Below are 26,037 nucleotides of genomic sequence, written 5' to 3' on the forward strand. Positions count from 1 at the left end.
CATTTAGCTTAGGCTGGTTTTAGCTGTTCATTAAGTAGGAAGTTGTTAAGCTTTGCTATAGCAATAAATAGCTTAGACGTACTATATAAAAGTTTTCACCCCCTTAATGACAATCTATGGGATTTTAGGTTGTTTTAGTCTGGTTTTTGAAAACTGTAAGCCGGATCAGTTAGAAAGGTTACAGCAACTAACTTCGGACCAGTCTGAAGGTCTGACCTGAGTTTGGTGGTTGTAGCTTTAAAGCTCTAGGAGGAGATTCTGACTAAGTTTTGGCTCAGAAGAACAAGCAGCTTATATAGATTAGTAAATTGGCTTTCTCAAGACAACTTAACAACATGTTAAAAACAACTCTGAACACCTGCGTTTGAGTAAAATGTTGTTTGTGTTTCTTTGTATTATTTAAATCCATTTGTTCTCTTACTGTCCAGTAAAATATAAACTTTTCAAAATATTTTTGTACCTCTAACCTAAAAAATAATCTGATTATTTTATGTCTATAACTAGAACTATTGTTCTGATGTGGCCAGGTTTTTGCTACATGAAACTGGATTTAGAGACACTTCCTTCATTTTCTTAAAGGAAATGTTTTTTGTTTTTTTTTCCTCAGCACAGTGCATTGACCTGAGGCAAAGTTGGGTATCTTTTTAAATCAACACATTTTTCTACTATTATAAAGTTACATGCTGTTATAAAATACATGAATAAGACCAGACTTAAAAAGGTTAAGTATAGACAGATTTCCATTTTTAACATTTTTTAAAAAAAAGCAATTAGCTACAAGATGTGTTTTGACCTTGAGCATGCTCGAAAATGTGTTATGTTTAATGAACATTTAATAAACCTTTTCTTGACGTTTTAAGAAGCATTGTTGCAAACCCAGTGCTATTAGTCACGCGGCTTCCTCTGGGAGTGTATCTGCACGTCTGAACCTTCAGCTTTCATCTCACGCTGACACAAGACCTGTTTGAAGATCAAAGCCAGACTTGTGCTTCCACATCCAGTATGATATGACAGCGAGTTTAAAGCCATGCTTCTGTACGGGCCGATGCAGGCAGAAAGAAATGAAGAACAAAAAGAAAAAGTGAGGGACAAAGATGGAATTAAGTATGTGGGCAGGACTTTGATTTCTTAATTGGTTATTAACGAAGCAATTAAAAATGATTCATCTTTAAGAACATCCTGCATGTAGAAAAGTGCTTTTCAAAACATTTATGAATACATGGGCTGGCTCTGCCAAGAGATTTTTGTTTATTAACACAACAGCCTTCATAATTAACATGGAAAAATAAAGCAAACCTAGACATGTCATAATTACTACTGTGAAAAAATGTGTTTTTGACAAGTTAATGAATATGAAACATGTCAAAGCCAGCTTCTGTCATTATCCACTCATCTGAATCATTAGAGCACTAAAAGCCAAATAAAGACCCTTCAGATGGAGGCTTTATGTCACACAATATTAAATGGCATTCAGATAAAAAAATATGACAAACCCATGGGAATATTTAGGCTATTTACAATTTTATTAGTGTACAGTGGGAAAATATACTACTGTTCAGAGTCAGTAAATGTAAGTCTCTTATGATCAAGGCTTAATTTATTTGATCAAAAATACAGTAAAAACAGTAATATTGTGAAATACTATAACAATGTAAACGGTTTACTAATATATTTTCAAATGTAGCTTATTCCTGTGATGGCAATAAGTGTCACATGATCATCTGATATGCTGATTTGTTTGTCTGATTTTTGTGGAAACAGTTGTTTTCAGGATTCTTCATGAATTGAAAGCTCAAAAAACATTTACTGTCACATTAATTTAATGCATCCTTGCTGAATAAAAGTATTCATTTCCTTATGGAAAAAAAAGAAGTCAATCGTATGATAATTGCAGCCAAATCGTCAAATTTTAGCTTAAATGGACAAAATATTTTTTAAGTTGCCTTTTAAGGTTATTCTTGTTTTTGAAGTCTGTTTTATGAGTCCAAAAACCTCATTTCAACAAAATCAGCTCTGACTGCATTAAGTATTCATAAAGTAAGCTTGCTCTTGAAAGGAACCAAACTTACCAAATAACCAAACTTAATGAAAAACAAACACTGTGTACAGTGTGGAACAGACAAAATTGTCCTCAAAATACTGAAATGTTGCATAATTTACTTCATAGCAGATGCATTTTAGATACAGTGTAGCTTCAGCTTAATGGTAATTAGAAAATATTCTCATTATTTTTTTTATCTCACAATGAAATAATGTTTATTTTGGCTGTAAAAATTTTGGCCTAGAAGAAAACAATAACACAATATCACACACTCCCCCTCATTCTCTCGGCATACTGAGGGCTTTAGAGATAACAGCTTCCAGATGTTCCACATTCTCACTCCGACATTGCCTTGCTTTACTTCTAGCTGCCAAAGATGTGACATTTTACCATGAATTGTTGTCTTTAAGTCAGTTCCTGTCTGTCAGCATGTTTAGGTAACTCGCAAGGTTTGGGGAAGCATTTTCACACACAAATTCAGAGCCAGAGTTTGTGGGAAATGGTCGAGTCACACCACATGCTCTTTTAATGAGTTTTAAACATCTCTTGGCAGGCAATCTCAGCATTTCCGAACTAAATTAATTTTTTGTTTACTCTTCAAGCCCCAGTTAAGATGAAAGTATGCATGGGCTGCTACAAGCAATTAATCAGGACTGTTAATACACCAGACCACATTTTCATAAATTCTAAAACAAAATGTGAATACTATACAATGGTATTACAATGATTTTGGTGTTCTGTGGTAGGCTGTTCACCAAGTAGCTTTAAAAAACTTGCCACATGAATATGGTAACATTCCAATAGCAATAGGGCTTTTCACACTTTCATCAGTTAACCCTGGTTCATTCTAAACCTCAAGTAATCCGAACCCTGGGTTATCCTGCTTCACGTTTCACACCGCTTGCTCATATCCGGTGTTAACATTCCTAAACTCCAGTTCTTTTTTTTGCATATTTGCGGTCACTATTTGGACAAACGCACTTTCTCGGTTTATATATTGCTGAGTGACTTTATTATCAAGCTTTTCCTTAATGGACTGTTCGGTGGAATAGGTAAGAATAAACGCCTCTTTTTGACTCTGGTTCAAGTATTTTACATAACCATTTGACATTTTAACCCCTCAAACGCGCGGTGTTTCTGTCGACAGCACGTAAATAGGCCTGTGAGGCACATGGCACAATGTGAGCAAAAACACAGTGTGGTATTACATTTAACTGTCCATGTTAGTTATCACATAACTAACGTTTGATCTATTACTGACATCTATTGGTCATATAAAGAATGACAACTAGTTCTTTATATGACCGAGTCCACTCCAAATGTTTGACACATTCTATGAATACACATATATTCTGTATTCTGTATGTTTATTTCAAAAATTAGTAAATTTATTCACCAAGACCAGATACTACTAAACACAGGCATGTGTTAATAATTAAATGTTAAAAGAATAGTAAGCCAGTGAAATATTAAGGTTGGTTTATACATAAACATGTATATGTTTATATGTTAAAATAGTCAAAGGTCAATCATGTCTAAAGCACATGCCTCGATTTGTTGTTTCATTCAGCGTGACTCAGCGAGATTAGGCAAGTCCAACTACACCTGAAGCACAGCCAGCACAGACACACCCATAAGAACACATAACGAACACCACCTGCATGAACACCTGCCACAATGCAAAATGCAAATGCTACCGCTGGCTGCAAAACAGGACTGTATGAAAATACAAGTACTGTATTAAGTAGGCACACTACCATTTCAATTTTAGTCTTACATTGTGCATTGTTTCAAATGCAACACAAACTATTTGGACTCTTAATCTGCCAAAAAAAAAAAAAAACTTTGATATTTTAATGAACGATCTTGAGGCACGGTAGGAGATTTGGTTCAAAAACATTTTTTTTTATGCTAGTTGAAAATCTCTTCACATCCCAATAGCAATCATTAAGTGGTCTAACAGTATTTATATGTATTTCTGTCAGGACCACTATCATCATAGATGACTGACAGTTTGCATACAGTTTGGATTGGCCGTATGGTTCTGTTCTGTGCAAAAACTCCCTGTGCATCCATGCAGCCTAGCATGAATTAGAGCAGGTAGACCAGTGATAACCCCCCTAGGGTAACAGAACAGAACCACTATAGAAGTACTGTAAAGATCATTAATATTGAATAATATAATGCACATGTTAGAAATTGGCCTGATTCAAAAGAGAATCAGAAGGCAGAATCCTGGCTGGACGAGAGGAGGAGCTGGGGATGGAGGAGGGTAATTAACTATTGAGCGATGTGAAAGCTGCTGATAATACTGACCTTACATATGAATGCTCGGATAGGCTTTGTAAACTTGTAGGTAGACGTGGATGAGATGAGAGTCAGCTGATGCGAGCTTGTCTACGTCACTTGCCAGAACTAGCGCTTGATTTATATCTGTGGAAGGTGTTGGTAACATAAAATGTTTGTCCAATCATAGCCCTCGGACTAAGGGATAGGCTGCCCTACCTGTCAGTCAATGTAAGTATTTGCATACCTCCGTGCACCCTGTATGCGCAAATATAACACGTCATAAGCACGTTCCATCACGCTATGGCAGACTGAGGGATAATGGAAGCCAATATTATTGTAATACTATGCGCTTTGTACTGTGTCTTTGTATGTTTTCTCAGCGGTGAATAAGACGTGAGGTAATCTGACAGCATTGTATTCAACCCTCCACCAACGCCATCTCTTATTGTGTCACAGGTTAGCTTTTGGTCTGCCTGTGCGTGTTCAAGTGTTGTGGAGGAAGCCTGGCTTTGGAGAGTGATTTACAGGGAGGGTGGGATCTTATGCTTTCAAGCTAATTTGCTACTACTAGCCTTTCCAAAATTGCCTGTCCTACCTTTATGAGATAGTTCATCCAAAAATTGAAATTGAGTTGTGCCAAATCTGATTTCCCATTCCCACTGATTCTCTCTCTCTCTCCTATGGGCCTATGTGAAATTTGTAACTACATTTAAGTAAAAAATTAAAATTGCTGTTCAAAGTGTTTTTTTTTTATGTTCAAAGACCTGCTTCTTGTGTCTGAACAACTACAGACAAATCTGAAAAAATAAAATAAAATAAAAAAATAACACGTTTGTGATTTTATAATATCAGGCTGTACTGTTAGCATGATGTTAGCTCTAAATAGTTTTGAACTTGATTTTGTTTTGAAACGTTTATTGAAGTTTTTATTAATTGTATTTTCCTCCAACATTTGTAAGTGGGATGTCAACTAGTGTTGTCTAGTACTACTAGCCCAGTTCTGTAAGGTCTATTAATTAATTCATTTATTTATTCATTCAGTTTTAACTTTGTTTTGTTCTGAGGTGTTTTAATAATTTGAAAAATGTCTTCAAAGTTGTTACTTGTATCTTTAAATAATCCATCCATCCAATGCATTATCCAAACCGATTTATCCTTATTAGGGTTGCAGGGAGCTGGATCCTGACCTAGTGTCTTGAGCCACAGGTGGGAAAGTCCCTGCAGGGATAGTCAGTCCATCACAAGATTCACACATTGTTTTTAAGTCATTTTTATCGAAATTCTCTTTCACTGATATAGCATGAGATTAAAATGTTAAGTTTAACTTCAGCATAATCAGTGGCACAGTTTAACTCCATGTGGCTCAACTTACCCTCACTCTAGGCTCAATTTACTCCTAAATGGGGGCAAGTTGAGTGAAAAGACCACATTTTTCTGCAAAGCCATATTTTGAAACCAGTTTATTTTAGATCCAGAGTGAAAACTGGCTCATCTTGAGGGTAAATGACTTAATACATCCATTTAAAAACATACTTAAAACAATTTGTTTGCTCTTGGTTTGATATTTTGTAACTAAAATGACATTCATCGATTTTCCAAGATTACCATCGTATTGTCAGGAAAAATGTTTTGGATTGTTTTTTGTAAGTGCTACATGAATCATCAGTACCATGGTATATATCCAGCTACCTTGAAATTACCGTCCTTTAAAACACACTTATCTAAAACTCCACCCATGAAAACGTCATAACACTTCTCAGGAGTTTCAGGGGTTTCTCCATAGGGACAGCTGACTCTGAGATCATTGGTGTGCGTGAGTGAAAACCTAAAGCGTTTCACAATTCAGCGTTTCGTTTGCTTGTACACCACATCGGAAGAAGGCAATTTCGGATTCCGTGTTCGGTTTAAAGTACTAGTCCCGGGTTCAATCGCATTAGCACCATGGCTGCTGTGAAGGCGCTTCAACAGTGGTGCAAAATCCAGTGTGAAGGATACCGGGACGTGTCGATCACCAACATGACCACATCTTTCCGGGACGGTCTGGCTTTCTGCGCTCTAATTCACAAACACAGACCGGGCTTGATGTAAGTAACAACCCCCATACAACGAACGAGAGCGCGGTTCGGCGTTGCATTGTGCTCAGAAAAGCACAGCTTCTAAACTTTAGACAAACATTTAAATGCTCAACATTCGAACGTAAAATTTGTTTACGGTTTATAGCTCGTTTCAGACTTTAGAACATTTAGAACTCTAGTCCTAAACAAGACGTTTTTGAACTTAGGACGAGGACATTCAATAAGTGCTTCAGAACTTGCATAACACAGGATTGTATCAGTAAAAGTTGAAATACTTAAGAAACATGAGAACATTAGAACTTTTTATACTTTAGAGTCAATGGCACTTTTAGACATTAAGTTAAAAAAATAAAACGTAGGAAGAAAACATTGGTAATTTCAGTAACTAAAACTTAAGATGAGATGTTTAGTAGCCTACCTAATGACTTATAGAAACATCACAACTTTTAGAATTTAGGACCCAAACTCATGTTACATTAAAACTTAATATATGAACATATGAATAAGAATATATTAACTTTTAGAATTTCAAATTAGAAGTTACAATGAGGATGCTGGAACTTTTAGAACTTTGGATGACGAAACTAGCGGATTTTGTGCTTGAAATACTTTAGATAACTCCAATAACACCATTGCTCTAATATAGTTGTTTCAAGTGAAAGTCTGGAACTTGAATGTTTACATGACAGACTACATGCTTGTGGTTGTGTTTGCATTACTGTCAGTTTTATATTGTTAAATCCCATGCAAGCTTGTCTCAAATTGTTTGCTCTCTTGCAGAGACTTTGATTCTCTGAGCAAGGAAAATATCTACGAAAACAATAAACTGGTAAGATTGCTCACTTTATAAAATAATCTCTTGTCTAACTTTCATCGCGTCTTTATATATTTGGCATTACTGTAACATTTAACTTTTTTATCCATTTTCATTTAATTTTTGATTAACAGTATCTTCTGGTAACTGTCCCAACAATATGTTAATATTAAAGCAACATACTTGTTTTCTAAAGACATAGATGAAAAGTTTTTTTGTGTAATGTAAAAATGCTGTCCTTGGCCATTTTAGGAAACTAGAGCAAAACAAGAAAATCTGCTTTAAGTTTTCTGGGAAATGCCTTCATTCCATAAAGATCACAACCCCATCATGTTAACAGTTAGCAAGTTTCCTAGACCTCTCCTAAAGCTGTTTGACCCTCTGAGTGGTTGACCAGGGTTAAGATGTGACACAGCCACATACTCGAGGCCTATTTTTGTGGTTTCTTGTGTTTTTGCAACAGCTGAATCACATGTTGTGCCGCTCTAGACCATTATAAATCATCATCTGCACACTCTTACGTTTTGGTTTCCACGGAAAATGAATGCTGTCCAAAATGGGTGTTGTTGTGAAAGAGGGAATACAAAAGCATATAATGAAAAGTGCTGCAAAAGAAATGCTAATGACGAGCTTTGTGAGCATGTAGGGATGGCACTTTCTCTCCAAACAGTGCTAGTGTGACAAAGGCAGTGAAAATGAAAGTGTTAAGATAAGGTACTGCATGGATTACAGGGTGGAGATTCAGTATCAGGTAAACATTAAACTGCCACAGACTTGAGAGTTCAACATTTCATTTTTTTTTTTAAGTGCAAAGGCATTGAAATGTTTTGTCCCTCTCATTGCAATGCACTTTAACATGTGAGGAAAATATGTCAGGCACGCCGTGTACAAACAAAAAATAAGTCTTAAAACTTATGATTTGTAGTTATTCCCAGTTTTTACATTTCGATTGTTGGCCTTTGAATCACATTACCTGTTTTGTGAGTTTTAATGAATCTTTACAGAGTTATACCTCCCCTTTTATTCCTTATGATTTTTATCAAGATTGTTTTCTCTTTCTCTCTCCTTGTTCATGTCTGCGCTTGTTTATTTTTGATGGAAGTTTTCTCTCCCAAAGAAATCCAGGCCAAGTTCACATTTTTGTGTGTGTATAATGGCATGGAAGAATTATAGTCTTACCACTCAATGCCTCTGGAAGGAAAATCACCACAAATGACAAACTCTTGCCCAACTGTTCATCATTGCAACATTTGTGAGCTATACATGAGCTAAAAGTTTTAGTGACCCATTGCTGACTAGGTATTCTTCAAACAACATAAAACTTCAAAACTTCCTCAGTTTTAATATATAATGTCAATCAGTATTTTCTGTGTAAGAGCTAAAGTTATAGAGGCAAAAATGTAGTTGTTTAATATTTAAAAAGTGCTTAAGTATTATTAAGTATTACTTGTTCCTTGTCTATTCCAGGTTAATATTTATCAACAGCTTGTGTTACTCAGGTTCTTCCTGTAGATATCAAATATGCAGAATCTGAAGTGCAGGTCTTGCACTTGATAATGGGTGTATATAAATTTAAAAACTTGCAATAGGAAATCCTCTAATTGTTCTGCCACACAGATGTTTCCCTCTTGTCTAATTCATGTCCCTCATATAAATTTTTTACTAGGCTTTCGAGGTGGCTGAGAAGGAGTTGGGTATACCTGCCTTGCTGGATGCTGAAGACATGGTGGCTCTAAGAGTGCCTGATCGCCTCAGCATCCTGACCTATGTGTCCCAGTACTACAATTATTTCCATGGACGCTCTCCTAGTAAGACAAATATCAGTAGTACTGTCACTGCATAGCAGTTATCCACCCAGTTTACAAAAGTTATGATTGTTTTCAGACAAAAACATAATCTTGAGATAAAAGCTATGTTTAAAAAAAGTAAAGTATGAGTAAGGGATAATATAAATAGTGTATGTGAAACCGTAGGAGATTAACAACTCTACAAACAGTAGTAAACTACATTTTTGCAGTTCTATTTAGTGCCACTAGTGGTGCAGAAATTACACCCTTCACTTTTAAACTTAATTAGGACTCTTGTTTAGCATTGCTAAAAATGTTTCACTGTGTGGATGTGCAGTTGGAGGTATGGGAGGGATTAAAAGGCCAGCTGAAGAGCCTAATGAAGCGCCTTCTGAGAAGAAGAACCCACCTGTCACGGCTAAAGTTTTTGCCTCACCTAAACCAGCCACAGAGAACCAGATGCCTAAACCGGCAAATGAAAACAAGGTACACTACATGACTCATCTGACACCTGACAGCTCACATAGGAACTTTGGTAGTTCTGTATTTCTGTTGGAGAGTGTGTAATGCAAACTTATGAGTACTTAACAAACCTTGTCTTCGGTTACATAATTCTGATACGATAACATCTGTTAAATATTGTTTTAAACGAATCCTGTACTTGGGTATTGCTTGGGTATTGTGTTTCATGACTAATTGATCTTGATTTTTTTTATTTATTTTTTTTTCATTTCCAGAGAGAAGTTTTGGCTGAACGTGCCAATAAATCATCTCTGAGCAGCAGTTGTAGCGTGTGCAACCAACATGTTCACCTTGTGCAGCGGCATCTAGTAGATGGGAAACTGTACCACAGGAACTGCTTTAAGTAAATCAATTCTGTGTTTTTTTTAATCTGCTGTCCGTTTTATTCATTCATTTATAGCTAAAAATAAAGTAATAAATATTAATATATGAAGAAAGTAAATATAGCACTACTACAAATGTTTAAAATAATTGAGTTTTTTTTTTTTTAATGATTTAGATTTTTTTTAAATCAAAATTCAGTATTTTTGTTTTAGCTATTGCCCTTTTATGCATTAATTTTTAGCTGGAAATAAGGGGAAAAAATATTGTAATAAATATTAATATATGAATAAAGTAAAACTAGCATTACTGCTCAAAAGTTTGAAATAATTTAGATTTTTAATCAAAATTCAATTCAATTTTTTTTTTATCTATTGCCCTTTTATTCAGTCATTTTTAGCTAAAATAAGGGGGGGGTTGTAATAAATATTAATATATAAATAGAGTAAAAATAGCACTATTGGTCAATTTCAAATGATTGAGATTTTTTGGTAAATCAAAATTCTACTCTATTTTTCTTTTTTTTTAGCTATTGCCATTTTATTAATTAATTTTTAGCTATAAATAAGGGGAAAATATTAATATAAGTAAACGGCACTACTGGTCAAAAGTTTGAAATAATTTAGATTTTTTTTATTTTTTTAATGATTTCGATTTTTTAAAAATCAAAATTTTATTCTATTGCCCTTTTATTCATTAATTTTTAGCTAAAATAAGGGTGGAAATATTGTAATAAATATTAATATATAAATAAGTAAAAATAGCAATACTGATCAAAAGTTTGAAATAATTTAGTTTTTTAAATAGTTTTTGAAAGAAGTGTCTTATGCTCATCAAGGCTCTTTTTTGAGGCTTATATAGTAAAAACAGTTTGATCGTTAAAATTATTACATTATATTATCAAAAGTGACTATATATATATTTAAATGTTACAATTTCTATTTTAAATAAATGATTTTTTAAAATTTTCTGTTAATCAAAGAATCCTGAAAAAATGTACCACAGTTTCTGTAATGGAGTAATGATGCTGAAAATTCAGCTTTGCCATCACAGGAATAAATTACATTTTCAAATTACAATATATTAAAGTAGAAATCATTTGTTTAAAATTGTAGTAATGCTTCCCAATTGTACAGTTTTTACTATATTAATCAAATAAATGCAGCCTTTGTGAGCATAAGATAAAATATAGTATTATAATATTTATTTAATATAATTAATAAATAAATAAATAAATAATATTTAATAAATAAGTCAATTCTGTTTATTTATTTTTTTTATTTATTGGGCCTTTTATTTATTAATTGTAGCTAAATAAAGTAATAAATATTAATATATAAATAAAGTAAATATAGCACTGCTGGTCTTTACTACTTTAGATTTTTATTTTTATAAAAATTCAATTTTTTTAGCTATTGCCCTTTTATTCATTAGCTAAAAATAAGGGGGAAAAATATAGTAATAAATATAAATATATAAATAAAGTCAAAATAGCACTACTGGTCAAAAGTTTGAAATTATTTAGATTTTTTTTTAAATGTTTTTGAAAGAAGTGTCTTATGCTCACCAAGGCTTATACAGTACAAACGGTTCTATTGTGAAATTATTACATTATATTATCAAAAGTGACCATAAATGATTTTAAATGTTATAAAATATTCTTATTTCAAATATATGATGTTTGAATTTCTTATTTATCAAAGAATTCTTTAAAAATGTATCATGGTTTCCACAAAAATATTAAGCAGCAAAAAATGGTTTCCAACATTGATGCTTAGAACCATTGTTAATCACTGAGCACCAGTAATAATTGATAAGCAAATCAGCATATTAGAATGATTTCTGAAAGATTGGGTGATGCTGAAGACTGGAGTAATGATGCTGAAAATTCAGCTTTGCATCACAGGAATAAATTGCATTTTAAAATGTATTCAAATAGAAAACATTTGTTTACAATTGTAGTAATACTTGTAGTAATACATTTTTACTATGTTTTTAATGCAGCCTTGGTGGGCATAACAGAGAGAAAAAAAAACTAAATTATTCCCAACCTTTGACAGGTCTCACATGACTAGTGAACCATGCATATAATGCTTGTATTGTCATCATAATGATTTAATTTGAGCAGTGTAACGTGGGAAACATTTTTGTAATAACTGTCTATGTGAAAATTGTTTTATAAATTCCTTTAATTGTTTGCTGTACGGCAGCTATGATAGACTTCATTGTCTTTTTTTTGTTTGTTTGTTTTTGTCGGCTGATCATTTAGCATAATACCAGTGAATAATACCATTGAAATGTTTTATGCCATGTCAGAAAGGGAGTGAAGATCATTCAACTCCTGATGTTTTTAGAAAGGCATTTACACTGTCATTTCACAATCAGAAATCTATTCAATCTTAAACCCTAATGTCTAAGTATACCATATTTTTTCTGGCCGTTTTGTTGATTATAATCTCTCTATTCAACAGATGCAAAGAGTGTTCCACTATTCTTCTCTCTGGCACCTACAAGCCCGGAAAAGCAGCGGGCACTTTCATCTGCAAGACACACACAAACACAGAGAAACCTCTGACCGCCCCGACTACACAAATCACAGCGACTCCACCGAAGACACCATCCACTTTTATAAGCAAGACTGACCAGAATGCATCAGGTGGAGATACTGGAAAAGCTAGTTTATCACCCAACACATCTAAACCGGGTTGGCTGTCCAATAAAAATGACCGTACACCGACTCGTGAGGTAACAACCACACCTACTCCAGTGGTTCAGCTCACACCAGCACCAAAAACCACTCTGACACCAGCATCAAAAACAACTCCGACCCCAGCAACAAGAACTACTTTGACACCAGCACCAAAAACTACTTCGACACCAGCAACAAGAACAACTCTGACACCAGCACCAAAAACAACTCCAACACCAGAGACTACAACTGTGAAAACCACCTTTAGCCCCCGAACGCCCACAGAGCCTCTTAAACCTGTAAGCAACAGTGCACAGAAGAACCAAGAAGCCAGAAAGAGGTGAATATCTTTCAGTTCATTATTCTGATATTCTGTTGGACCAGTGTTGTTGTTGTTAAAGGTCCACTGAAGTGCTGAAGTGTTGACATAACTTCAGCTGAAACAGGAAGAGAGGGCAGGGCATATCAAGCAGCTCCGCCCCCTTTTTTAAATAGCCAGTAGCGTTTTGTTTATATCACAGCTTTGGCCAGAGCCATTGAGCTCGGTAAAGCCATATTTGACAGCATATGAAAGCCCCTAATAGATTACCCCTTTAGATTCAATATGAATCTGTTACTATAAATGTTAGTACTAGGGGTGTAACGGTACACAGATTCACGGTTCAGTATGAACAGAAAAAAAAAACAAATCTGCTACGCTAGGTTTCTTTACATTTATTTTAAACAGACAGTAGAAAGTACAATTTTTTTTTCCACCTACATGTGAAAATACTAAATATTATATCAAATTAAGGTCATATATAGGCTGATGAAAATTCAGCTTTGCATCACAGGAATAAATTATTTTTTAAAGTATATTAAAAATAGAAGATGTTATTTTAAATTGCAATAATATTTCACAATATTACTGTTTTTTTTTTTGTTTTTTTTTGTTTTGTTTTGTTTTTGTATTTTCGATCAAATAAAATGAACCCTAAATGAGCATAACAAATGTATTTAAAAAATTAATAAATAAAATAAAAATCTTCCTGATCCCAAACTTTTAGAAAAGTAATAAACAACATGGCAAATATTACAAAATACACAAATCAAAATTACTAAAACTTCAACTAAACTAAAAGCTAATTCAAAATATATAATGGTACATAAATAATTCTAAAATAAGACTGCTTTGGATCAGGAAATATGTGTCCAAGCTGGCTGAATTACATAAAATATAGTTTCTAAGAATTATTATCTCAGATTGTTGAAGTGTATTTCAACGATTGTTTTTATGCATGTTGCAGGATATATCAGTTCTATGTCAGTGGATATTACATCTTTTGTTTTATTGGTATCAGTCAAAACTGGACATATCCAGGGTTGAATAATTATTTATTTGCTGAATATTTAATTCCCTTTACCATCATCTAACGCTCACTTCAATAATTTAATAACACTGGAAATCTCAAAATGAATATCCATTTTTCATACTGTACATTATAATGTACATAATTGCAATGTCAAAAATCATTTATAATATTTATACAGATTGATTTTAGTTTTTCGTGTTTTTTTTTTTTGATTATTATTATTAAAATGTATTATATAATAATAATAATTATTATTATTATTATTATTATTATTATTATTATTATTAATAATAATAATAAAACTCTTCAATTCATGAATTCAAAATTAATTTTTTTTCTTGGATAGATTCTTTGAGTCCAGCAGTAACACCAGCAGTAACACCAGCAGCAGTACCAGCAGTATTGCACCTGCCAGTAAAAGCACCTCATCATACACCTCAACTATATCTGTGAGTACAGTGAGTGTTAAAACTCCTACACCAGAAAGCACAACACCTAAAGTCACTGCTGGAGCCGCAGCTGGTAAAGGTCGAGTCCTGCTGCGGGTGGGAGACTTGGCGAAATCACAGGACACAGAAAAAGAGAAGGAGAATGAAAAGGAGAAAGCCAAAGCTGTGATAGGGAAGATGCTGACGGTGGAAAAAAATAACAACAGCTTGTCTCCAAGTTCAGCTGGGCTGAAAGCAAACAGCAGGTGAGCTACATTTACCTACTTAGAACTCACCACATAGTTAGCATATATTTTATGACTGGTTTTCACAGGGTGGAGTTGTACAAGGGTCATAAATAAAACACAGTTATAGCCTTTATGTAATCAAGCCTGTCGATTATGGTTTAAATTCACGGTTGGGCGTTTTTTGACATGTCTGTGTACAAAGGCACATCCATCGTTAACACAATCTTCTCTCACATTGGTTTCTATAGTAATGTTTCCCCTGTGGAATCGGGTGCTAAAGGCCCCTCAGGCAGGGTGCGTCTCAAAGCACTGGATATCAGTGTGGAACCTACTGCGCCGGCTGCTGCAACGCCATCCTGGATCAAAGATAAATCCTTATCCAGGCCTGTGAGCACGCTGTCGTCCAACAGCAAGGGTGAGAAAGACAAACTCACCTGATGCATTGATAACTTACAGAGCTTGGTCTTATTGTTTGTTTTGCTTGATGGATTTTTCACAAGTTTTAATGTAGATGTGTTTAATATCAGGATAAACAGCTTTTGCTGGTCCTTGAACAATGTTCTTAACAATTATCAATTTATTATTATTTATTATTACTAATATTTAACACAGTTAATGCAGGAGCGGGGCTTGGGTTGGCCACCCCAATCACAACTGCTGCTTCTGTCTCTTTTTTTCTTGACAAAAAGTGTTTTAGTCGCAGAACATCTTTACGTCCTCATAGAACGGTAGACTTTTCAAACGCGTGCTCCAACTTCGCTTTAGCGCCAGGCGCTAGTCAAACGAGTGTGGGAAAGGTACAAATGACGAGTGAGCTTTAGTAGAACAACAGTGAACTGTTGTCAGGCCAAATGAATTTACCTGTCCTGTCAGCCATTCTACTGTGCACACGCGCTTCAGTTGCACACATAAATGTGGCGGCGCGCTGTAGCCTGTATCATTTCATATTAAAGCGCAAATAAAAATGCAAGAACGCGTGTCAGATCTGCGTCACATTCAGCAGCGGCAGCTCTTAAAGTAATAGCAGCCAAATAAGCTAATAACCCAGCTGATGTCTATTAATCAAAGAACAAAAGAAAAAAGAGGAAATCAATAACTTTTGTAGCTCTAAGGATTCATCTATATTTAATTTATTATTTAGTCAGGGCACAGGCAAATAATGGGTTTATGTGAAGATTGTTTATGTAGTTGACTTAAATTAAAAGTTATTTTTTTAAAGTCTAGTAAATGTTAATATTGATAGCTCTCATTTATACTGTAATGTTGAATGCCTGTAGTCAATGGTTAAATATTAGGGAAAAGAAATAACAATTTCATAAAGACATCAGTAATATTTGTATCCGTGATACTCGCCATAAAAATATTTAACAAATATTAAAAATGTACTGTCTTTATGTTGTTTCTTTATTAATTTGAAGATTAAATGTGAAATTATTGTAATATAAAAGTATATTTAAACTTCGTTATGTGGGATTAATCACAATTATATTTACACTTTTTTTGCATCAAAATACTGTCATGGTTGTACAGTTTTAAAGAGATAGTTCACCCAGAAATGAAAATTCTGTCATTAATTGTTCACCCTCATGTCGTTCCAAACCCGTAAGACTTTCGTTCATTTTCCGTTAAGTTATTTTTCATGAAATCTGAGAGCTTTCTGACCCTGCATAGACAGCAATGCAATTGACATGTTCAAGGCCTGGAAATGTAGTAAGGACATTGTTAAAATAGTCCTGATTAGATTTATTTATTGATAAAAATGTTTTTCCAAGACCAACAAGGAAGTTGATATAGGAACATTTCTTTCCTTGGTAAATCACATTAAGCCAAGTATAATAACTATAACAAAAATAACTCTCATTTTTAAAATGTTTACTATGTCCATTTCTGAATGGAAGTCTTATGATGTAATTTCAGAAAACGACACAGCTCCGTCTGACTGGAGGTCCATGCTCAAGCCTGTAAAGTAAGTTATGCTCATTGTCTCTCCAAATGAAAACTGCTTTTGATCTTTACACATACTGTCTTGTTCTTTAATATGTTTAATCAGACAGCTGAATCATTTCGTGTCATGTTCTTTCTCAGAATCATTCAATAACTTCTTTATATGATTTCACTAACCAAATAATCCTGCTCTTCATTGATTAACTGGTTCGTTCTCCAGACAATCTGTCCCGCCTATTTCTTCACACTCTATTGCGATTGGTTCTCTTGATGGGCGTGTAAACCTGCTGCGTCCAATAAGACCAGCAGTGGGTCGTATCTGAACGTTCCCAGGGCGTTAGAGCTTAATGCACAAGCACTTCCCACATGAAGATCTTTCACCTATCTCTTTAACATGCCTCTCCTTCCCAAACTTTCACCTGTCAGAGGTGAGAGAAGCAATGCTAAATATTCAGTTGCTCAGAAACGAAACAGAAAAGTTAAATATCTTTTTATCTCTTTTCCTTTTTATTAGAACTGTCGGTTCCACAGAAAGCACTGGCTCACCTTCCAAGAGGCCAGAAGCAGCTTCCTCTCCACAGACAACTGCTCCTGAATCAACTACTACAAACATCTCCATTAGCATCAACTCGCCCAAAGGTCCCTCACCTAGCCCGATTAAAAACGGCCCTAAACCTAGTGGTAAGATCTTAGAAAAATGTGTAGAAATGGACTTGTTGTTAAATATTCTTTTATTCAACAGTGGAGGTCACATAAGTTTGGACACCAAAATAAACACACAAACACCCAAAAATGTGCGGGATGTGCCTAAAACAGTCTGTAAAATAAGAAACAGTATAATGCATTTATTTATTTACTTATTTATTTAGCTAAAATACATACCACCAGTCCAAATTAAATACACTAAAGATCATTTCTCTGAAAACCTATTCTTTTTCTATTATTTATACACTATAGTATTTAATATTTTTAATTAACTGAAGAATATAAGCTTTCATTTTAATTTGAGTAATTCTATGTTATTTTGTCATTAGTACTAGTTTTTTCTTTAATATTTCAGTTTTTGATTTAGTAATTTTAGTACTTCAACTTATTTTTAACTTATTTCAGTGAAGGCAATAATTCTGATTTTTAATTTTCAGCTGTAAGTTTTTGTTTTTTTGTTCCATTTCATATTTTATTTTTATTTCATTTCATGAAAACAATTCAAAAGTTTGGGATTAGTATGATTTTTTTTTTTTTTTTTTTATATATAAATAAGTTTCTTATGCTCATTAAGGCTGTATCTGTTTGATCATTTTGTGAAATATTATTGCAATTTAAAATAACAGTTTTCTGTTTTAATTTTATTTAAAATATAATTTATTCCTGTGAAGCAAAGCTGAATTTTCAGCATTATTATTGCAGTCTTCACTGTCACATGATCCTTCAGAAATCGTTTAATATGCTGATTTATTAATGTTGGAAACAGTTGTGCTGCTTAATATTTTTTGGGACCTGTGATACTTTTTTTCAGGATTCTTTGATAAATAAAAACGTAAAAAAAAACCAATGTTTATTCAAAATAAAAAAAATTTGTTTTACAATGTACACTACTACTCAAAAGTCTAGGGTCAGTAAATTGTTTTTTTCTTTTCTTTTTTTTTCTTTTTTTTTTTTTTTAAGAAATTATTAGAATTTTTTTTTTTTTGAGTAAATACTGTTCTTTTTAACTTTTTATTCATCAAAGAATCAAAGAAAAAAGTATCATGGGTTCCAAAAAATAACAGTTTTAACACTGATAATATATCAGCATATTATAATAATTTCTGAAGGATCATGTGACACTGAAGACTGGAGTAATGATGCTGAAAATTCATCTTTGATCACAAGAATAAATTATGTTTTAATATGTATTTACATAGGAAACCAATATTAGAAACTGAAATAATATTTCACAATATTACTTTTTTTTTCTGTATTATTGATCAAATAAATACAGCCTTGATGAGCATAAGCATCTCCATTAAAAACATGAAAAATCTTACTGATCCCAAACTTTTAAACCAAGTGTAACTTGTTTTAATGATGTTAAAATAATACTACTGTGACACAAGTTTAAGATACTGAATTGATTTATGCAGTGTATGATTACCATTTTTACACATCAGGTAATGAGAACGGTCTTTCAGTGTCACAAACACATACTTTTTCGTTTCCAAAAATGTTCATCATATGTTAAAGGAGTCATCGGATGCCAATTTTCAACAAGCTGATATGATTCTTTAGGGTCTTAATAAAAAGTTCTATAATATACTTTGATTAAAAATTCTCAGTGGTAATGTAAAACAACACCCTTTTTACCTTGCTAAAATCAGCTCTGCAAAAATCATCCCATTTTGGTCAAGGCTGCTTTAAATGCAAATGAGCTGTGCTCACCCCGCCCCTCTCTTCTCTCTGTGGAGTGACAAGCCTGTTTACTTTAGCCGCATTTAGCTGTGAAACTTGCTAACTAGCACATTATTAGGAAAGGTGATTGCAAAGATTCATAAAAAACCCTTATACTCACTTCTGCTGTAAGTGAAGCTGGATCACGAATGATTTGCGCGAACACAGACGGATAAATGTAGATCGGGAGGCGCATTCCCTTCACAAACAAACGTAATCCACTGCATCTTCAGCGGCTCAGATGTCGGGAGTAAATAACGACCACTATGTTCATTATTACATCCAGCAACACAACACCTCAACCGCTCAGTCGGAGATATTCTTGTCTAACTTACATTCCTGCTCCGGCATCGAAACAATGGAGGTCAGACTGTTACAGATGATTTAAGGCGGGTCTGAGGTAAAACGCTCATATTAATCAACTATCGTGGGAGCATGTGATGCCACACCGACAGGCATCTGAGAACGGCTCGATTTGAAAAAGGGGATATTATTTTTACAGATTAATTGAAAACCACTGCATGGATTTTTATCATTATAGGGTAGATTTGTACATACACTGCCAACACACATTAATGTTCAAACAACATGTAAACGTGAACTTTGCATCCGATGACCCCTTTAACATGAACAAAAATGTGGTAACAGTACTAAAGGTGCACTGCATGCAGTGCATTTCTACATTAGTTTCTCTGTTCACCTGTATGTTTTCATCTGTCTTTCTTCCAGACTCCAGCAGTGGCAGCAGTGCATCTCCTGTTAGTCCCTCAGAGACTGAAACACACAAATTGCAAAAGGTGTGTGTCAAAACAATAATTACATGTGTTATCTGGTCTTGTGCATTTCTGTCTGCACTGATGTGTGTGAGTGTTCAGGGATTACTTTGTCAAGGGGCCTATTTAGACTGTTTTGGAGAGTCAAAAGGACCTTTGGGGCACGGTTATCTTTGAATAAACTTGGAATCAAAATAGAGTGACTTCATAGTAAGCCCACACTTTTGATTCATCTTTTCACTCCTCCGATAGACTAGAGAGGCATTGTAAGAAGTCAATAAACCATAGAGGATCTGTACAAAGTCATTTGTGCAGAAAGTTCACGTTTGACGTATTGTGTGTCTGTTTGCTTTAGCCGGGTTACATTCCCAAGGAAGAGATTCAAAAAGAACTGAAGGAAATCGAGATGAATATGAACGAGTTGGAGAAAAGAGGAGTAGAGCTGGAAAAACAACTCCGAGAATGTGATGAGGGTCTGTACACACACTTAAACACACACACTTAAAAAATGTCTCTTTTACAAATAAAAAATGAATGAATGAATAGCCTTTTGTCAGATCCACTTCTCAGACACTGTTATGACAAAAAAAGAATTAATTTACTGTGTCCATTTATCTTGCAATCTTACAAAACAAATGGATGCATATTATGAATTATAAAATGTATTTAAAAATATTTTTTTGTACTTAAATATATAATTAAATATTTTATATTTAATTCAACATTTTTTAACTATTTAATTAAATATAATAATTTTAAGTATTTAAAAATATATTTGTTTAAATAAATTTATAATAGAATTTATAATAGACATGCATTTGTTTTGCTATTTATATATATAGTTGAAGTATTTAAAGAATCTATTGTTTGCATATTATGAATAATAACATTTATTTAAAAAATAGTTTTAAATTATTATAACATAACATTTATGTATAAAATGCTTAATTGTTTAAAAAAAATTAAGTATTTTAATATTTTAACATGCTTATTTAAATATAAGCATTCAAAGACTAGATGTTGTCTTCTGGTGCTCCAGCAGGTGGAGACAAATATTACAAATGTAGATTTTCAACTCTTTTACCCTAAATGTAAATGTAATGCAATTATGTTTAAAGGAATCTTCCATTTCTTCTTTATTTCTTCAGAAGGAGAAGAGGACACATTAATGAACGACTTAATGGTGGACTGGTTTACCCTCATCCGAAACAAACAGGTCTACATGAGACGCGAATCCGAGCTTGTGTACATGTATGTGTAAACTAATGGAAAGCTCATAGTAAATATCTTCGATTTCTAAATGTGCATTAAACAGTTTTATTATCTGTGATTTTGTTATGCTAGTGCCAAGACACAGGATCTAGAGGAAGAGCAGCCCAGTGTTGAGGCCGAACTCAGGAAACTGATGGAGAAACCAGGTTGGTATGACACTTAAAAAAAAAAAAAGTCACCTGGTTTAATGTTTTGTTTGTGTAGTGCGATGACATTCATACTTTTTTGGGTGACCGTATCACTGGGTTATAATGAAGCTTTGTGTAGACGGTTGTAAACACAACTGATTTGGTTAAATTAAAGAGATCTACTTTTGTTTTGTGTAATGATCTAATTTGGCTATTAAATGATGTTTCTGTCTTGTAGATCATCTGAAGACCTCTTGGGATCGAAAGCGAGAGGAAGAGCTGATGAACAAACTTGTGGGGATTGTGAACGACAGGAATGCCATAGTGGAGGGGCTGGATGAAGACAGACTGAGGTGTGCAGCACATATTATATCCTGTCATCCTTGCCCAAATATCCATCAGCAGAAGAGTTGAAAATGACTACATTTTGAATAAAAAAATAATAGCAAATTTAAGCTTTAGAACAATATGCACAATATGACCAGGTACATTCAGCTAACCCCTTAACTGTCACTGTCCTTCTAGCAGGACGCTTTCATTATATTACAATTAAATCTAATGACAAACTATATATCGTTGTAAAGGTCTGAGACTTCTAAATAGATATTTTACTGTTTTTATTACAAATTATGCAAGAACAGTAATACATTAATTTACAACAAAAGTGCACCTCAAAAAATCTACATCATAACAGGAGACTTTCCAATTTTAATTCCAATTCTGGATTAAAAACTATTTTGTAAAATATTTATTTTATATAAAAATAAAAAAAATAGTGCAGTACTTTTTTTTTTTTTTTTTTTTTTTTTTTTTTTTTTAATAGTTTATTTTTTTTTAAATGATTTCATTTAATAATGTGCTTTAAAAAGAGACCAACTTTAAGCCTGTATTCAAAAACGTTCATCAAATTATAAAAACTTACATTTGGCTAGTGCACTTTTGGTGATGAGGGTTAAAGTATTATTTATTTATTTATTTTATTTTGCACAATATGACTGGATACATTCATTAAAGTGATTGGGGTACTTGTTTATTTTATTTTATTTATTTTTATGTATTTAGAGTAATGTGCATTATATACAGTGCCCTCCACTAATATTGGCACCGTTGGTAAATATAAACAAAGGTGGCTGTGAAAATAAATCTGCATTGTTTGTCCTTATGATCTTTCATTCAAAAAATTCACAAAATTCCAACCTATCATTGAAGTAAAACAACGGAAAGTGGGGGAAATCTCATAATAAAGTAATTGTTTTTCTTTAGTTCCAGCTGACCATAATTATTGGCAGCCAATTATTGTATTGTCCTTTTCCCAAGTTTACAGCTCTAAGTTTTCTCCTATAATGCCTGATGAGTTTGGAGAACACTTGACAAGGAATCAGAATCCATTCATACAGAATCTGTCCAGATCATTTAGATTTATAGCTCCATGTTGGTGCTGCTTTTCTTTTGTTCACCCCACCCATAGGGATCGGTTATGGCAGAAGCTTCATTTTGTGCTTAAACCCATATGGTGGGTTTGCTGTCAAAAAAAAAAAAAAAAAAAAAAAAAAAAAAAAAAAAAAGTCATTTGAAGTTCCAGTTGTGTCTGACAACTGAATATGCTATGCAACATTTTTAGTTGATTGGCACTTCTTAATTATTGCCCTGGTGGTGGAAATGGGGATTTTCAATGCTTTAGCTCTTTTCTTACAGCCACTTTCTAATTTGTGAAGCTCAGCAATCTTGTTCTGCACAACAAACCTATATTCTTTGTTTTTTTTTTCCTTGTAATGGATGATTAAGGGAATCTGGCTTTTGTGTTCCTCATATTTATAATCCTGTGGAACAGAAAGTTATGGCTGGACAAGTGCATGCTCCTAGTCACCCTGGTGTGCTAAAACAATGTAAATAGGAACTCATAAGAGAAATTCATAAGAATTTCTAGGAGTGCCACAGTAATTGTGGCTAACATGTATTGGAGAAAAACATTTATTTCATAATGAGATTTTCCCCCCACTTTCAATTATTCATGCCTCAATGAAAGTTTAGAATTTTGTGTATTTTTTGAATGAAATATCAATAAGATAAACAATGCAGATTTATTTTATTTTTCCATTGATTGAAAGGAAGATTTTTTTTTTTTTTTTCTCTATTTTGTATTTTATTTTTATATTTGTATTTATTTTGCTTAATTCATTTCTCTCATTCATTTTTCTCTGAGAGTGCTATTGAATACTTAAAACCATATTACTGAGTGTGACATTTGCTGATCTTTTTACACTTCTGTCTACAGGGAGGAAGAGGAGGATGAGCAGCTGAATAAGATGATGCAGAATCTTGGTAAGTATGATTATGTAACATTAAAACCTGAGATTAAAAATGTTTTTCATAATTTTTTTTACTATAAACTTTTGAAAAAGACAGAAAATTATGCAAAAGAAATATTTAACCTTTCACAATAATTTATATTTTAATGATTTATTTTTAAATAAATCGCCACAAACTTCCACCACATTTCTTGTAAAAGAAAATTTCTTATTTCCAACAAATTACATTTTCCTAGCTAGAAACTGATTACTGTGTACCAGCTGGCTCTGATTTTAAAGAGGCAGAAATTTGCAGAAATTTGCAGCCAACTCTATTTATTATGGTCCATTGGATGTCTGTTGAATGATTCAAAATGAACATCCCTTCCTGTTTGCAAATAATAAGAGGCTGGCGACGGAGACACAATTGTTTATTGTCACCATTTGTTCGCTGATGGCAGGGAGAATTATTATTGCTAAGGTTTAGTGTCTGTTTCTAGTCAACGTAATATAAACTGATATATTTAGTTTCTAATTGTAAAGCTGATTTCACATGAGATTTCTACACTATTGCAATTAAGACATTGGTATCTAATGAGCTAAATATAGATAACTGAAAGTTTTCTAATAAAACCATGCATTAATTGCACAATACTATATGCACTTTCAACCAAGCAGTTCAGAGGTTGGGCAGTTCAGGTTTTACATTTCCATCTCTGATGCTAAAACTAAAGTTTTCTTTTTGTAATAACTGACACCTGTGCACTCTCAAAGTGCTGTGAATCTTGGGGGTAATTGCTCCATGCATGTTTATATATATTCCACAATTTGAAAGTCCAAACAGGAAAAGTAATGCAACCCATTTTGATTTAATGATCACTAATGGAAACCATAGGTATCTAGCCTTGGCTAATGATCTGTCTGCATTTTCAAAGCTAAAATGACTGACAATAAAATGTATAATTTACTAACCCAATTAAACCAATGCATAAATGTGGGCAAAAGTCATAACCATTTGCAATTCATGACATAAAAACTGCGGTTACTGATGTTCTGTGGTCACCATTAGTAAATGACCTCTTGGTTTCTCTTGAAATGAACTTTATGTACCTTGCAGTTAAGTATGGGTTATGCTCTACCATTTGCAGATATGAAGAAAGAAAAAGGCAAGAAAAAACCCATATCCCGGTGGTTTAGTCTGAGAAGTAAAAGTAAAGCGTCCACAGAGGACTGATTCTCATGGAGGGCGTGTGTGTGTGTGTGGTTTGTCCCAGACCGAATATTTCCCTTGCAGTTTGAGGTCAGATCACTAAATCTAAACTGCAGTTTCACATCCTTCAACAAATGCTATTTTTTGTGAAATCACATCATTATGTATTTTCACACTTTTTTTTTCTCCCACATACTTTTGCACATTTTATCTGTCTTCTCATCTCCTGTCATTGTGGGTGTGATTTGTGCATTTGTTAGCAAACGTTTTGCACTTGAATCCTTTGTATAATGTTGTTTGTATCTCTCAGTCAGTGTTTCATTAGGGAATTGGACAGTGTTGAGAGAAAGGAAGTCTTTGTCGTATCGATTCATATTGGATCAAAGTTAAAAATGTACGGGTTAAGGTCCGACCTAAACTGTATTCGCTTTCTGACACTTGACTTGTATGTATTTTTAATTGACAATATCACTAATTCTTGCTGGCAACTCCTGTTTTTATCATTTTAATGGTGTACTATCCTGGCACAATTCTACTATCTCAACAGCAGGGGGCAGACAGTGACTGATTTCAGCCATAGGACACTGTATGCCATCTAATTTCTCAACAACCTGTGAGAGAACTGATTTTTAATAGGGTCTTTTTAAGAAATTATATAGGATTCTTCATTTAGGAGCCTGTGTTGTTTCATTGATCAATAGGATTATACTTTTAACCACTGTCCAGGTACTTTTTATTGGTTTGATTTTATTTTTCTGGTTTTTCCATAAATATGAATTGTCTTCATATGATCTGCACTTTTTGTTTCAAACGTTCTTGTTCTCTTTTCACTGTATTTGATCAAAGGTACGATCTTAAACACATGTAACAAACAGTTTAACTATTTGTACCAAAGCGGTTGCCTGTTTTTAATTTAAAACGTCTCTATTTTTTTAACCCATTGCCCAACATTTAATTTCAACATTTTATACTGTGTACAATAAATTTTAAGTAACATGAATGCCTTTCTTTTCTTTTTAGTCCATCTCCAGGTATTAAATATGATTAAACCTTTTCTCTGATGTAGGCTTTTTCTTCTTCTTTTTTTCATTTTAGTTAGAGTAGAATTGCTGCATAACTTGGAAATTTAGGTGAGCCTTCTGTTATTTTTTAGCAGAAAACAGCAAATCTGAGCCTCTGTTATTCTTATCTTGTATTTCTAAATAAGTGAAAAGCCACCTTTTATCTTTTATATAATTTTAAAATGCATTTTAATAGTAATTTTTTGTATATATTTTCTATGCATTGTATGCATTATGCATGCACTTTTTTACTTTTTATACGTTAAGATTTTTAAAAATGTTTTTGAAAGAAGTCTAAGTTTATATATATATATATATATATATATATATATATATATATATATATATATATATACACACACAGAGCT

General features: G+C 33.3%; 1 protein-coding gene across 1 annotated transcript; it reads left to right on the forward strand.

Moving 5' to 3' along the window:
* Positions 1–6,095: 6,095 nt before the first annotated feature.
* micall2b (mical-like 2b) lies at positions 6,096–25,608 on the forward strand. The gene is made up of 17 exons (XM_051113554.1): positions 6,096–6,414; positions 7,186–7,234; positions 8,886–9,027; positions 9,344–9,492; positions 9,744–9,871; positions 12,321–12,878; positions 14,237–14,584; positions 14,815–14,981; positions 16,484–16,532; positions 17,025–17,191; positions 19,667–19,734; positions 20,066–20,183; positions 20,859–20,961; positions 21,055–21,128; positions 21,349–21,463; positions 23,386–23,432; positions 24,547–25,608. The coding sequence occupies exons 1-17, from the start codon at positions 6,272–6,274 to the stop codon at positions 24,630–24,632; spliced, it is 2,511 nt and encodes an 836-aa protein (XP_050969511.1). The 5' UTR covers positions 6,096–6,271; the 3' UTR covers positions 24,633–25,608.
* Positions 25,609–26,037: the final 429 nt, after the last annotated feature.

The sequence above is a fragment of the Labeo rohita genome, chromosome 1, assembly GCF_022985175.1.
Source record: "Labeo rohita strain BAU-BD-2019 chromosome 1, IGBB_LRoh.1.0, whole genome shotgun sequence".
Taxonomy (NCBI): Eukaryota; Metazoa; Chordata; class Actinopteri; order Cypriniformes; family Cyprinidae; genus Labeo; species Labeo rohita.